The sequence below is a fragment of the Oryctolagus cuniculus genome, chromosome 2 (assembly GCF_964237555.1).
Source record: "Oryctolagus cuniculus chromosome 2, mOryCun1.1, whole genome shotgun sequence".
NCBI lineage: Eukaryota > Metazoa > Chordata > Mammalia > Lagomorpha > Leporidae > Oryctolagus > Oryctolagus cuniculus.
In genome coordinates, this window is record NC_091433.1 from 89502203 (window position 1) to 89518935 (window position 16733).

The 16733-nt window shown below is 38.4% G+C and overlaps 2 protein-coding genes across 6 annotated transcripts in view; one reads left to right on the plus strand and one right to left on the minus strand.

Annotated features, from left to right (window-relative positions):
* The window catches only part of LOC138843046 (disintegrin and metalloproteinase domain-containing protein 32-like), a 498529-nt gene that overhangs the window by 321526 nt on the left and 160270 nt on the right, over positions 1–16733 (plus strand). The window lies entirely within an intron of this gene.
* LOC127485928 (disintegrin and metalloproteinase domain-containing protein 32) overlaps positions 1–16733 on the minus strand; it is a 156204-nt gene that overhangs the window by 112155 nt on the left and 27316 nt on the right. The window contains exons 6-8 of the mRNA XM_070069491.1: positions 12223–12291; positions 8032–8103; positions 7692–7848 (exon numbers count right to left, since the gene is read on the minus strand). Coding sequence (XP_069925592.1) covers positions 7692–7848; positions 8032–8103; positions 12223–12291 — 298 coding nt within the window. The remainder of the gene's footprint in view (positions 1–7691; positions 7849–8031; positions 8104–12222; positions 12292–16733) is intronic.

Genomic DNA, 16733 nt, shown 5'->3' on the forward strand with positions numbered 1-16733 from the left:
AATGTGTCAGCTATTCATGATTTACAATTAATTTTTTAAATTTGGATGTGCATGGGCACTCAGCCGCGGACAGCATCAGTAACAAGGAAACCCAAGTAGAGGGTTGGTAAAATGGAAAGATCTCTTGACGGGCCAGGGGCGTGGCCCTGATCCCGTGCTGGCATGGGCACAAGGTGCTGTTTGTGTTTTTCCACAGGATCAACATGACCCGGTGCGGGTTCCGGAGCGAGCGGTCAGGCGGTCTGCCACGAGGAGAATCCTGCCGTTGCTTCTGATACTCCTGCCTCAAAGGCAACGGACACTGGCGGAGCAGAGATGGGGGATTCTATCAGTATTCCCAAAGCCGATGCCGGTGATGTATAACGCTCAAGTGTTCCCTCGCTTTTTTGCCACCAATCTTACCTTGGGAGTCCCTTACTTGCCCATGGATACAGATTCTCAATATGCACCTGCAGGAAATTACACCTTAGAAGGCAGTTTATGTTTTTTGATTAGTAATAATATTACTTATGAAAATAGCGCTTCAGGATGGTGGCCTGCCATGGAGAAGAAGGACCAGGGGTCTACCATTCCTTCTCAGCCACGATGGGCCCCTCGTTGCTATGGCAATCATGGGGATGGTATCTTGCCGTGGGCGGGATATCAAGGGCGCAATAACATTTGGGCAAAGAAAGGATACTTTACATTTTCTCCCCAGATAAATGTGAGTGGAAATTTTCAGGGTTGTGTGTGACCTCTGTTCAGTATGATAACATGACTCAGGCAGCAAACTACTCTAAACAGTTGTCTCAGATGCTCTTGCAGAATTGGTCCGCGGAATTTGACTACACCTTGAAGCAACTGCGCCTTGCCGTGGACACCATCAACTCCACGCGTGTGGATGTCTCCTTTGCATCTGGATTGTCATCCTGGATCCACACAGCCGTCTCCAGCCTGAAGGAGTGGGCGGGACTTGGAGCTTTGACGGGGTTGCTGTTACTTGTGTTATTTTGCCTGTGGTATTTGTGCAGGATGAGGACAGCTCATCGGCGGGAATAGGCCATGATAGCTCAAGCCTTTTATGCCCTCAAGGCTGGACAGTCGCGCAAGCATGGCTGGCCTTCCTTGAATGCTAGGCATGGGTGCAGGGTGCGAGGCAAAGCACTGCAGAGAGAACGAGCCATTACGTTCTCTGGAAGGCAAGTCTGTCTGCATGTGGGTTGGCATCCCAGATCCCACCCCCGCAAAAAGGATGCTGTTCCAGGTGGATGCCTGGCAGTGGGGGACAGACCCCTACCTTCTCCTGTAATCCTTAGATGCCTGGTTCTAAAACAAAAAGGGGGAAATGTGGGGAGCCATTGCACCGCGCCCTAAAGATGGCGCCGGCTCCTTTCTCCCGGAAAGACTGGCAAGAAACAAACAACTCCTAATAAGGAGATGGCTGAGCTCCCTTCTGGCTTCCACATTGCTGTACCAATCAATCCTTGCCACTTGGCTGCTTTTGATTGGTGTGCTGATGGCTATAAGAGGGAGGGGAAAGGAGGCGGAAGAAGAAGTTTGTTCAAGGTTCCTGAATAAACTGTTTGAAGAAGAGTTCGGGTCGTGTCTTCCTTGCTGGTCGAGGGACGCGACAATCTCACACTTTAGGTAAAAATCAACTAAAAATAGATTGATGATTTAACAGACCTGAAACTCTAAAATTAGGAGAAGAAAATAGCAGGGAGAAAATTCCATGACATTGTTTTATTTAGAGATTTCTAGGATAGGACCATCAAAGCAGAGGCAATGAAAGCACAAATACACAAACAGGGTTTCATCAAACCACAAAGCTTCTGTACAGTAAAAGAAATAAATAACAGAATGAAAAGGTAACACACATATTGAAGGAAATGTTAGCAAATCATACATCAGATAAGCGACTAATGCCAAAATATACAAGGAACTCAAACTTCTTAACAATGAGAAAGAAAATATTTTTTTAAGACATGGGGAAGGGCATGAAAAGATATTTCACAAAGAAAAATACTCAAATAGCCAAAAGTTACATGATGAAATGCTCAACATTACAAATCATCAGAGAAGCACAAATTAAAATCAGAATAACATATCACCTCAAATCTATCAGAGCAGCTACTATCAAAAGATGAAAGATAATAAAGGTTAAAAAGGATGTACAGAAAATGAAAGCTTTGAATGCTGTTCATGGTGGTATCATAAATTGTGCAGTCATTTTGGAAAACATGGAGGTTTCTCAAAAAATTAAAAACAGAATTACCATATGATCTACCAATAACACCAGACACTATGAGAAACAGTGACTTCATCAGCCCTTGCCCTGACTGTTGATGAACAACTTAATACTTTATCCCTTTTAGTATTTTTTGTTCTACTTAATACTATTGGTTGAACTCTGTAATTAATACACAATTATTCTTAAGTGTTCAAACTTAACTGCAAAGTGATCCCTGTTAAATATAAAAGTGGGAATAAGAGAGGGAAGAGATGTACAGTTTGAGACACGTTCAATTGGACTTGCCCCAAATGGTAGAGTTAGAAACGTGCCAGTGGATTCCAATTCAATAACATCAAGGTGGCATGTACCAATGCCATCTCACTAATCAAAGTGATCAATTTCAGTTCACAATTGACCATAATGATAGGTCTAAGAGTCAAAGGGATCACACAAACAAGACTAGTGTCTGCAAACACTGATAGAATAAAAAAGGGAGAGAATGATCCAACATGGGAAGCGGGATACACAGTAGACTCATAGAATAGCAGATGTCCTAAACAGAACTCTGGCCTCAGAATCAGCCCTTAAGTCATTCAGATCCAGATGAAAAGCCCATGAGAGTATTTCAGGCATGGAAAGCCAAGACACTCTGGCAAAAAAAAAAAATGACCTAAATGAGAGATCTCCACGAGTGAGATCCCAGTGGAAAGAACAGGTCATCAAAGAAGGAGATACTATTCTCTAAAGGGAGGAGAGAACTTTCACTTTGACTATGAACTTGTCTAAATATGATCAGAGTCGGCGAACTCAAAAGGCCTCCATAGCCTTGGCAACTCATGACAAGAGCCTAGGGTGATTACTGATGCCATAAACAAGAGTGTCAGTTTGTTAAGTCAACAACAGGAGTCACTGTGCACTTACTCCTCATGTAGGATCTTTGTCCTTAATGTGCTGTACATTGAGATTTAATGCTATATCTAGTACTCAAACAGTATTGTTCACTTTGTGTTTCTATGTGGGTGCAAACTGTTGAAAGCTTTTTTAATATATGCTAAATTGATCTGTATATAAAGATATTTGAAAATGAATCTTGATGTGAATGAATGGGAGAGGGTGCGGCAGAGGGGAGGGTTGCGGGTGGGAGGGAAGTTATGGGGAGGGGAAGCCATTGTAATCCATAAGCTATATTTTGGAAATTTATATTCATTAAATAAAAGTTAAATAAAATAAAATAAAATAAAATAACACCACCAGGTATGTATACATACAAGATTCAAGTAAGGATGTCAAGCAAATGTTTTACATTCCTATGTTCATTGAAGAATTATTCAAAATTTTCAAGATATGGAAACAACCAACAAATGATTTTTTAAAACTATTTACTGTATTTATTTGAAAGGCAGAGAAACCAAGAGGGAAAGATAGACAGAATAAGACAATCTGACAACATATAAAAGGTAGAACAATGCAGTTCAGTGGTATTTATTCCAAAAAGCAATTAAAAACCAAAGTAATTTGTTACTTTCAAAGTAATTTGCTAATATCAATAAAATAGGCCATAAGTCAAGCAGCACTAGTAGAAACTAGAATTTTTTCAGCAGATGAAGAAAAATCATTTGATAACATTTATACAAGAATTAAAAAAAAAAACTTAATGAAACAAAAAAAATAGAAACCTCCTGGACTGATACACAGCTTTTATAGAAACTCTACCACAAACTACACACTTAATCTTTTTAAAGATATTTTATTTATTTGAAAGATAGAGTTACAGAGAGAGGTAGAGACAAAGAGAGAGGTCTTCCATCTGCTGGTTCACTCCCCAGACAGTTGCCAAGGCTGGAGCTGCATCAATCTGAAGCCAGGAGCCTGGAGCTTCTTCCAGGTCTCCCATGTGGGTGCAGGGGCCCAAGGACTTGGGCCATCTTCTACTGCTTTCCCAGGTTATAGCAGAGAGTGGGATCGGAAGAGGAGAAGCCAGAACTAGAACTGGCGTCCATATGGAATGCCAGTGCTTCAGGCCAGGGCTTTAACCCACTGAGCCACAGTGCTGCCCCATACTTTATCTTAAAATAAAAAAAAATTCCTTTCCAATTGTGAATTACATAGAAACATCAGCTATCAAAACTTGTATTCATCAGAGTTTAAGTACTCTTAGCCAATACAATAGAGCAATTAGTGGCATAAGTATGGAATTAAAAGAAATAAAACTACCATAATTTTCAGGTATGTTTGTGTATTCCAAAATTAGAAAATCTCAACAGATACATTATTAGATTTTTTTGTTTGTTTGTTTGTTTGTTTTTTTGCCAGGCAGTGAGACAGTGAGAGAGAGACAGAGAGAGTTATAGACAGTGAGAGAGAGACAGAGAGAAAGGTCTTCCTTCCATTGGTTCACTCCCCTAATGGCCACTATGGCCAGCGCTGCACTGATCTGAAGCCAGGAACCAGGTGCTTCCTCCCAGTCTCCCATGCAGGTGCAGGGACCCAAGCACTTGGGCTATTCTCTACTGCCTCCCCCGGGCCACAGCAGAGAGCTGGACTGGAAGAGGAGCAACCGGGACTAGAACCCAGGGTGCCGGTGCTGCAGGTGGAGGATTAGACTAGTGAGCCACAGCGCCGGCCCCATTATTAGGATTTTTAAGAATGAATTTTTACAACACAAAAAGTAAACACTAGTATAAACTGTGAATTTTTAGTTAATATTAATGTGTCAACATTGGTCTAACAATTTTAACAAAATTACCACATCAACCCGATATTAAAAATGGCAGTAACTGGGGAGAGCGCTGTGGCGCAGAGGGTTAAAGCCCTAGCCTGAAGTACAGGTATCCCATATGGGCGCCAGTTCTAGTCCCAGCTGCTCTACTTCTGATCCAGCTCTCTGCCATGGCCTGGGAAAGCAGTAGAAGATGGCCCAAGTGCTTGTTCCCCTGCTCCCAGATGGGAGACCCAGAAGAAGCTGCTGGCTCCTGACTTTGATTTGGCCCAGCCCTGGCCACTGTGGCCATTTGGGGAGTAAACCATCAGATGGAAGATTCCTCTCTCTTTCTGTCTCTCCCTCTTTCTCCACTGCTCTGCCTTTCAAATAAATAAAATAAATCCTTAGGAAAAAAATGGCAGGGTTTAGAAGCTCAGGGAAAAGTGATATATAGAAACACTGTACTTTTTACTTTTTTCTGTAAAACTAAAAGTATTCTAAAAAATAAAATTACTAATTTACAAAAGAAATTCAGTACTTCAAATTTAATTATATTTCTGTATCTTTAAAATATGATTAGAACATAAATATTCTATTGAAATTAGCATTAAATATTAAAGGCCTAGAAATAAATATCAAAATAACATGCAAGACCTCTGCATAAAACCGTAAAGATTTTCTGAGTGAGCTGAATAAGGCTTTGGATAACAGAAGGAAGTATCACTATCAATAATTAGAATGTTCAATATAATAAACACACATGCTTATAGATTGCAAGACTCAACAATGTAAATATGTCCATTCTCCCCAAACAGGTTTATGGAATTATATTAATGTCTGTAAAAAGAGGCTGCTTATGAAAGCCAGTGCTGTGGCATAGTAGACTAAACCTCCACCTGCAGTTCATGTCCAAGCTGCTCCTCTTCTGATCCAGCTCTCTGCTTATGGCCTAGAAAAGCAGTAGAAGATGAATCAAGTGCTTGGGCCTTGCACCAGCATGGGAGACCCAGAAGAAGATTCTGGCTCCTGGATTTGTATTGATCCAGCTCCTGGCCATTGTGGCCAACTGGGGAGTGAACCAGCATATGGAAGACTCTTCTGTCTCTCCTTCTCTATCTGTAACTCTACCTCTCAAATAAATAAATAAAATCTTAAAAAAAAAGGGGGGAGGGTTATGAGGACTGACAAATTTGTGACAAAACAGCTAGTTAAATTCCAGGCAAAACTGACTATCCGTATGTCAGAAAATAAAATTTTACCTCTTTTTTATACTATATAAAAATTAATGAGGGGCCGGCGCCAAGGCACAGTAGGTTAATCCTCCACTTGAAATGCCGGCATACTATATGGGCACCAGTTCTAGTCCCGGCTGCTCCACTTCTGATCCAGCTCTCTGCTATGGCCTGGGAAAGCAGTGGAAGATGGCCCAAGTCCTTGAACCCCTGCACCTGCATGGGAGACCTGGAGGAGGCTACTGACTCCTGGATTCAAATCGGCTCAGCTCCAGCCATTGCGGCCATTTGGGGAGTGAACCAAAGGAAGGAAGACCTTTCTCTCTGTCTCTCCTTCTCACTGTCTACTTCTCAAATAAATAAATAAAATCTTTTAGAAAATTAAGAGAGATGGGCATGTGGGTGTAGCAGGTTAAGCCACCACCCCAAAGACCACATCCCATATTGGAGTTTTGGTTCAAATCCAAGTTACACAGCTTCTGGTACAGTTTCAGGCTACTGCGCCTGGGAAAAAAGCAGATAATAGCCCAATTTTTTGCATCACTGCCACCCAAGTGGGAAACGTGGATGAAGTTCTTGGTTCCTGGCTTTGGCCTGGCCCAGCCCCAGCTGCTTCAGGCATTTGGGGAGCCAATTAATGGCTGGAAGACAGCCCGCTCTCTCTTGCTCTATTTCCCTCCCTTCCTTCCTCCCTTCCTTCTTCTTTTCCAAGTAAATAAAATTAACACAGATATGAAAAGACAGTTACAGAAGGACAGAGCCAAATGATCTGTGAAGCATAAGAAAAGATGCTCAATTCATCAGAAAATAGCAAGTGAAGATGACAGTGACATTGCTTTATATCCATCAGACTAGAAAAAATGAAAAAAGTAAAACATTTATTAGTGGAAGAGATGTGAAAGATTAACTTATACATGCAAAAGGAAATAAGGACATACCAACAGAGAAACAGCATATATATATATATATGCATACATATATATTTCTATATAAATATCTACGTTTACCTATAGATATATACAGAGATCTATTGAAAGAAATTTGATTGTTGCAAAAGCATAGTATGAATAAAATTATAAATATATAGCTATAACATTATAAAACATTTTTAAATAATGCAGAAAATTCACTAGAACAAACTACTTACAACTCACATTAGCAAGTTTTTTATCAAAACGCATAATAAAAATACAAATGATGTCAAGTAAATCCCGTTTCTGTGTACAAGTTTAGAGTAGGGGCTCTGGAATTAACAAACTGTGAGTTCAAACCACAGATACATCTCTAGGTCTGAAAGTTCTGAGAAAGCTTAACCTCTGGAAATCTCAATCTCCGTGTACAAAGTTGATAAGCATAGAAATAAATGTGAGTTCCTTTCCATATTGCCTGACATCTAGAAAGTCATCAGGCAGCCAAAATAAAGCACATAATGAATAATCAAAACACAGTCATAAATGAATAACAGTTTTCTGTTTCAAACTATGTAATTATCTCATTGCCACAGATCTGTTTTTCCCTTTGAGGAGTACTGAAACATTATGCTTACATGCAACATCATGAGGCCTTAAGGTAAGATAAAAATGTTTCCACTTTAAAAATATGTGCAATAATTCATCTGCCTCACCAATGGTAGAAATTTTATTTTCATCTGACCACAATTCTAATGATGACAGCACAACAGTGACTTTAAATTGGGTAAACATCTAAGAACAGAAAAACAAATATGTGCAGTTAATTTTTTATTTTTAATAATCAAGAAATTATTTTGATATTTTTGTAAAATCATTATATATGCATAATTTTGTTATTCAGAAACACTACGTCAAGTTAGTACAATTTATAATTTTAAACTAAAATACGTCTGATATGAAAAGGGAAATACTTACTGAATTTACAAGGCCAAAAACTTCAATGATTTTATTTGTTACTGTTGTGCTATCAGAGCCCAGGTATTCATCCTGAAAAACAGAATCAATTTCATATTTTAATACAATTTGTTACATGACATTTTTGAGATTTTCTTTTTTTTTAAAGATCTTTTATTTATTTATTTGACAGAGTTACAGAGAGTGAGAGAAAGGTCTTCCTTCCATTGGTTCACCCCCCAAATGCCTGCTATGGCCAGCGCTGCAATGATACGAAGCCAGGAGCCAGGCACTTCTTCCTGGTCTCCCACGCAGGTGCAGGGTCCCAAGCACTTGGGCCATCCTCCACTGCGCTCCAGGGCCACAGCAGAGAGCTGGCCTGGAAGAGAAGCAACCGGGACTAGAACCCAGCGCCCATATGGGATGCCAGCACCGCAGGCAGAGGATTAACCAAGTGAGCCATGGCGCCAGGCCATTTTTGAGATTTTCTCTCCATCTACTGTCAGAGGTTTGAGGCTGCTTTTGGGTTTAACAATTCAAAATAAGACATTAAACTGGATCACTCATACATTGCTGTTGGGAGCATAAACTAGTATGGCTACTCTGAAAATTAGTTTGGCAACTTCTTTCAAAACAAATCAATTTACTCTATGATCCAGAAATTGCACTCCTGAGCATTTATCCCAAAGAAATGAAAACTTACGCTCACCCAAAAACCTGTGTCTATGAACGTCCATAACAGCTTTATTCATAATAGTCCAAAATTGGAAACAACTCATATGTCCTCCAGTGGTTAAACAGTTAAATAAACTAGTGCATTCATACCATAGGATACTATTGAGCAATAAAACAGAATGTTTGTTGACATCTAGAAGAACTTGAAAAATCCTCAAGAAATTATATTGAGTGTAAAACAAATCCTAAAATGATACCAAACACTATACTTATGAATATTTAGGAAATATTGGTGAAATTACAAGAGAGAACAGCTTAGTGGTTGCCAAGGTTAAGAAGACAAGGTGGGAGGGGGCAGAATGGCTGTGACTTACAGGGACAACGTAAGAGAGACTTGTGGTGATGGCACTATTGAGTATTCCGATTGTGGTGGTGGTTACACAAGACTACCTTTGTGATACTGAAACATAATCCTGTCTCCCCTACACACATGCACATATGCTTGCACAAATTAGTACATATATAACTACTGAAATATGAATAAACTCCATATTGTAACAATGACAAATACCACGTCTATAGATCAACTTGCTACTATACTATGCCTTAAATGTCCTATATGATCTTTAAATAATTCAAAACTAAACTCATTATCCTCCCTAAGAAAATGGTCCTACTTAAATTTTTTGCTACTTCAGTGAATAGTCTTATCCTCTCCTACATCTCACGCTTATTTTAATACATGCTCCATGAAAACAGAGGTGGTTTTTCTATTTTGTGCACTGCCATTTCCCTAATAACTAGAAAAGCAAATGGTATCTAGATGTTATTCAGTAAATTTGTTAAGTAAATGATTAATCAAATAAAATTATAGGTCCCTCAACTTTAATCTCATCAGTAACTTTTAAAGTTGTTCCTTTATTTCTAGTGCTAAAAAAATAATTTATTTGAGGTTTTCACCTTGATTACTAGAATAATATCTTACATGCTCACTTCTCCCATTTTCTTACCAGCAATCCAGCCACTATACAATTACCAAAATGATTATTTTAAAATTAAACCATAAGTGTGCCATACCCCTGTTTTAAAAATTTCAATGGCTCTCCATTGCCTTTAGGATAAACCCAAATATCATATTAATTCTTCATCTATGTCTGTGTCCCTCTATTAACCATGTATATTAAACAAGCTGAACTTGCAGTTTCCTGAAAAGAACCTTCGCTCACACTTGCAAAGCAAAGTTTTGCAGTCATCCCTGGTCCCAAACTACACCCATTACTCATTTCCTGTATTCATCATGTAACCCACAATACTGACCATTGCTCTTAGTTTTTGTATTTCCTATGCTTTGACATCTTGGGGCTTTACTGGTCACACTTCTTAGAGATAGCAAATTCCAAGAGATAGTAAATGGCTTACCTTCAAGTGTCCCTTTCAAATACAAGCCAATTAATCCAAAGCCTTGATCCAATCACCTCCTCTCTAAGGTTTTACACTGAGGGCCACTATTACCTTGCACTGCTCACCCCAGAGGCAGGTACTAGACAACAATGAACAGCCCCTTCATCCCAGGGCTCAGCTGAATTATTCAAACTAGCCAATCCTCCCACACCTGCCTACCCAACCCTGCAAAGGAAATCACAATAAAGTCTCCTGTCCACATTCCCCTCTGGCTTTCTCTCTGTCTCCTAACACCAGTCCTTTCCCTTGTGGCCACCTGTATGATGTACACTGCTCCCTCCTCTTGAGAATATGAGTCCCAAATAGCAATAGCAACATTCTTCTCAATAGCAACATTTACTGCTCTCATGGCCTCATCATACCTGAATAACAAGACAACCCTGAATTTTAAAATAGCCACTTGTGGGCTCTTACAGTTGCTCAAGCTACAATTGTGTGTTTCTATTCATATCTCCATTGCTAAACTACATTTTTATAGCACTATATGCTTTCCTCAACTGTGGCACTGAACTGACAAGGATAAAATTGCAGAATCATTTTTATTAAGTCACTTAAGAACATATTTATATTCTTGCCCTTTAAATGGCAATATCTAGTAACAGAGAATTCATAGCTGGGACAATGTTTGCCTTATTACTATGTAAATAAACATAAGAATAGAGAGAAAGTATGCTTAACCAGTATTATACAAGTATTATACAGTATTATACAAGTATTATACAAGAATCATTTAAAACAACTCTCAAACAGTTATAACAAAGTCCTGAAACAAAATCATTTTCATAATCCAAACCAGCCCCTTTAGATGTAATCATATCTCAACTATCTCTTAAATATCTCATTATCTCCACTGTCTCTTAAATGGCCCCTCTGTCATTTTTTTCCTGTAATGAACCAAGTATTTAAGAAACCATCTTTAAATTCCTATTATCTCTGACTTTAACTCTGGATTCCTGACAAGCTTTACAACCTTTGGAATGTAATTGATAAGGAGCCCTTTTGATATTATCTGTGATGTTCCCCAGGTATGACAATCAAATGCTTATAATCAGGATAAACCCTGGAAAATATATTTTATCCCCATTATCTGAAATCTTTTAACTATTAGGAGAAATAAAGCACAACCTCTTTGATTACAAGCTAAGTTATCGGCCGGCGCCGCGGCTCAATAGGCTAATCCTCTGCCTGCAGTGCCAGCACACCGGGTTCTAGTCCCGGTCGGGGCGCCGGATTCTGTCCCGGTTGCCCCTCTTCCAGGCCAGCTCTCTGCTATGGCCAGGGAGTGCAGTGGAGGATGGCCCAAGTGCTTGGGCCCTGCACCCGCATGGGAGACCAGGAGAAGCACCTGGCCCTTGGCTTCGGATCATCGCGATGCGCTACGGCCGCGGCAGCCATTGGAGGGTGAACCAACAACAGCAAAAGGAAGACCTTTCTCTCTGTCTCTCTCTCTCACTGTCCACTCTGCCTGTCAAAAAAAAAAAAAGCAAAGTTATCATCTCAAAGACAATGAATATTTCAGAGGCCCTCAATTGTTTATGGGAATCAAAGATCTAGAGGTTTCCAGGTCAGGTAAACAACGAACTATCACAGGTATACCACAAAAAAAAACAAACAAACAAACAAAAAACACTGCTAAAAAGCTAGACACTAGACACGTTATTGTAAGTTGTCCTCATATATAGTTGTACTATCATCACTTTTGTTCTAATAAATATTTTACACAGCAAAACATTTCTTAGAACACGGACAGCTTGCTCTTCATGACTTCCCCATAATAGGACTAAAAAGCTTAAAAATTTACATTTTGTCCACATAGTGCCATTAAAAGCAGTTGGAATCATATCTGAAGAAGTCCTAAAAATGTGAAAGGCCAGAAAAAAACCACTTCATTCTGCAGGACTGTTGACAGCATTAGTGTAACTCTATCTGGTTTTTCAGCTAACAGTTTAACAGTTTTACAATGTTTTTCCTATGACAACCCATTCAAAAGATCATAATTTTTAGTTGCTCTTAATGTATGGATAATTGTATATTTTTACCAAATATTTAAAATCAAAGAAAAAGCAAAACACATACCAAAGCTTTGTCCACCACAATGTACATTTCTAGATAAAGAGGAAATACATCTGGAACAGGCAGTATTGGCTAGAAAAAAGCAGCATATAAAACTTGAAATATTTCATCATTTATGAATTCTGAACACTTTATCAAAGCTATTACCATAGCATTTACATGACTATTTTTATAACTAATTAATATCAATGTATATCCCTTAAGTTTTATAGCAATGGACTCTAGCAGTAGTAAGAATGCTGGTTATAAAGTCATAACAGATCATCAGTATATCTGCAGCTCCCAATTTGTGAACACAGAACAAAACATCTAGCATCTATTTCATTGGCACACAAAAATTGATTAAACTACTTTATAAATTATTTAGGTGATAAAAATGAAAAAATGGTTACTATTTTTTTAACTCCTTCCTATATCCATGTCCTCTGCAGTCTATCTCACTGACAGTAGAGTCTGTTTCTCCTTGCTCTCAGTCTGGACTGGGCTTTGTAAATGGAGTCAATAAATACTCAGAGGCAGTGCTCTTGTGCCAATTTGTAAGTTGCATCACTTTCTATACTGCTACTCTTCCTCTCAGAACCCCTGCTTGTACACATTTGGCCAGTTGACAATATATAAATAAATGACCCATTCACCTCCATTTCCTCAAGGGTAAAAAAAAAAAAAAAAAACAAACCACAAATTTAGTATCACCACCTTAGGAGAAAAGTTGGTGAATTTCTCTAATATTGTGGTGGGTGAACTCCCACCATCCTAATTTCAAATTTATTTCCACAGCTAGCTCAGAGTGAGAAGCAGTTTATCAAACTACCTCCTCTGGGGCTTTTAATTTTCATTCTCTCATAAGGCCACCAAAGATGAAGTTCAAATAAACAACTGTTTATCAGGATTAAATAAAATAACATTAGGTTGAAGGCAGCTATAGAAGCATGTGCTTACCTCTCTGTTATCACACTTTCCCCAGGTATTCTCCCAGAAATTTCTCACATATTAAAATATACTTGAGGATTTTAAGATTTTTAACATAGTTTTGTGTGTCTTTAGCATGAAAGTTGGTTCAATTGCCTATTTCCCAATTATAGACATACATATTAAAAGTATTGGTATTTAAAAGTCACACACACACACACAACATATATATATGTATATATATATATATATATATATATATATTTACTTTACTAAGCATAATAGTGAAATAAGGGCCAGCGCCATGGCTCAATAGGCTAATCCTCCGCCTTGCGGCGCCGGCACACCGGGTTCTAGTCCCAGTCGGGGTGCCGGATTCTGTCCCGGTTGCCCCTTTTCCAGGCCAGCTCTCTGCTATGGCCCGGGAGTGCAGTGGAGGATGGCCCAAGTGCTAGAGTCCTGCACCCCATAGGAGACCAGAAGAAGCACCTGGCTCCTGCCTTCGGATCAGCACGATGCACCAGCTGCAGCGCGCCGGCTGCAGCGCATCGGCCGCGGCGGCCATTGGAGGGTGAACCAACAGCAAAAAGGAAGACCTTTCTCTCTGTCTCTCTCTCTCTATCTCACTGTCCACTCTGCCTGTCAAAAAAATAAATAAATAAAAAAATTAAAAAAGTGAAATAAGCCAATCCCCAAAAGACAAATATTGTATGTTTTCTCTGATATGTGGTAATTTATACAGAATACAAAAAAATATAAAAATAAAATGGATATCCTATGGTTTATTATAATTTTTAGCCTATGTCTATACTTCTGTGGAACAGTGGTCTTTTTATTTTTCACTTGTGGAATATTATGGTTAGTGGGGCATTTATCTTGTCATTATAAAGTAAACTGAAATTATGTTTTTGTAAAAGTAAAAAAAGAAGAAAGGAATGAAGAAGGGGGATTGAGGGAGGGAGGCAAGTATGGTTATCTTCTTAAAAGTGAACCTGAAATATGTTCTCTTTATATTAAAATTTTTTAAATAAAAGTAAAGCATAGTAAAAAGAAGAGATTAAAAATTTTAATTAAGAAAATATATATTTTTAAATAAATAAGTAAAATATGTAGAACCTGAGGTACTGTGCATATGGCACTTTGGCAATAATGCTTTTCAATCATCTTGGTGATCCCACAAACTGTTAGTAAAATTTGATACAGTTCTTACTTCCCATTTTGGATGGAGCCTGAATATCTAGTATTTGGTTAAGAATTAAAATTCTACTGATCAATTTTTTTTTCTCATGAAAGAAAGTTTCCTGAGCACCGTCAGCAGGTCATATGTCTCTATAACTAAGGAGGAAGGAAAAGACTAGAAATTGAAACATGTTTATTTTTCTCAATAATGCTTCACTAAAACAAACTAATTTAATGTCTGCTTTTAAGGAATTCTTAATTTAATAGATTTCAAGTGAATTAATGAGAATTCAGCTTCTGAAATCATCTATTTTTGAGATATTTCTGACATTTTCACTTTTAAATGACAACAGAATAAAGCTCCTGGGTGACAATATTTTTATCTATAACACAACAGAGCCTTCATAACTATCTTTTTAATTAAAGAATCTAAACAACATATAAAAATTGTGCCTACTTTTGGGGTACATGTGATGTTTCCATACATGTATACATTGCATATTGTCCATTAAGGGCATTTCGAACACACTTAAATTTCTTTATTGTTAAACTATCCAAAACTTTATCTTCTAGTTTCTTTTCATATAGAAATGTACAGCACATTAACTAGTTATCCTATTGTGCAAGACTACCAAACTTCTTACTCCTACATAGCGGTAACTTAGCACTCATTAATCATCCTACCCCTTAACCTATCTTTTGATGAATGTTAAAAAGCAAAATTACCCAGCAAAGCTAATTTTCAAATTCCTTTAGAACTCTTTATATACAGAAGATCAGTTTAGCATACATTAAGTAAAGATTTCAACAGTTTGCTCCCACACAGAAACATAAAGTGAAAAATACTGTTTGAGTACTAGTTACAGCATTAAATCTCAATGTACAGCACACTAACTAATCTGGGATTTTTTTTAACACACTATTTAAACTCAAAGTCCAGACCTTAGGTCAAAAGTTGTTTGACTGTTAGTATCACTTCATTTACTGATTCTGTCCCAGAGAACATCTGAAGTTTAAAAATTTTTGTCTCAAATTAAGAAAGTGTCCTTTTATATCCATTACTTCTGTTCCATTTTTTCAATTTATTCTTTTTTATAAGAATTTATTTATTCAGTCCTGCTCTCCATTTTCTTTCTTGGTTTTTCTCACCAGTTCACCATTGACAGTTATTCAATGGACCAAGCTACACAAGGCAACCTAGATTGGTTTGGAAGTAATTTATCTGCAAAGCTTTGTGCATTAAGAAGCAACATCCCTGAGAGGCTGGAGGGGATGGGAGGGAAGGGGAGTGAAGGGAAGAGAAGCAGAGAGGAGAAGTGAAGAGGGGAGGGGAGGGGAGAGGAGAGGAGGGGAGGAGAAGGAAGGGGTGAGGAGGAGAGGGGAGGGGAAGGGAGGAAGCTACAATAATAATCATCAACCAAGTAAATCTAAGGGGAACTTTCTACTTTTCTCAGTCTGTCATTTTTCTTTCCTCCAACACTCATCCAGATAAAGTGATGTCCCTGAGCACCCAGAGCTTCCTAACTTGTTTTGCGGGTCGTGTCACTTTTAAAACAACACAAATTCAGTTTGGAAGACAGGTGCTCAAATGAGAAAGCATTCCGTTATAAAGCAGATATATATATATATATATAAACCTTTAAAAAGAACTGTGTCACTCTTCAAAGACCAATCTATCTAGGACAGAATTCCTGCATAAATTATTCATTAAGGAAGTTCCCCTCCCAGACACCAGTAGAAGAAGGATTAAGAGTAAGGGAAGCCACATGAGAGTGTGCTCACAGGCAAAGTCCCAGAAATAAACTCTGGAGCAGGTTGTTCTGACCTGTGAGTCACTGATGCACTAGTTGAGGAACACCATAGGGAAATGCAGATCTCTAGAAGTTTCAGTAGCTGAAGGACTACAAATCAAAAAAGTGCCACAAGTGCCAACTGTTAAAAGCAAAAGCACAAAACAAAGACAGTGTCTTCTACCATCCCACCCTACCCCCACAAAAATACAGTATAAAGAAACCTGAGAACATCTGGGCAGAGCACCAGTACTGTTCACTATGCCAGGTCATCTAAGCCTTGTACTTACATTCCTAAACTCTTACAAGGGAAACAAAATTGCTAGTATTTAACAAAAATGTATTATAAATTATACACATATCTGTAGTAGTACTGAATATTTAGGTGTTACATACACATTTCATAGTCCATTAGGTCCTGTATTACCTAGGATATATAATTAGTAGCTATAACAGAGCCAGAAATTAATGATGAATTAAACAAGATTAGAGTTTACTTCTCTCATACCTAAAAGTTCAGAGTGTTCCACTATGTAAATTTTTCAAGAGCAAAGTGCATTCTACCTTCCTATCCATGTGGTACCATCCTGATCCATAATGACCAGGGCATTTCCTACACTCCAGACAGCAGGAAAG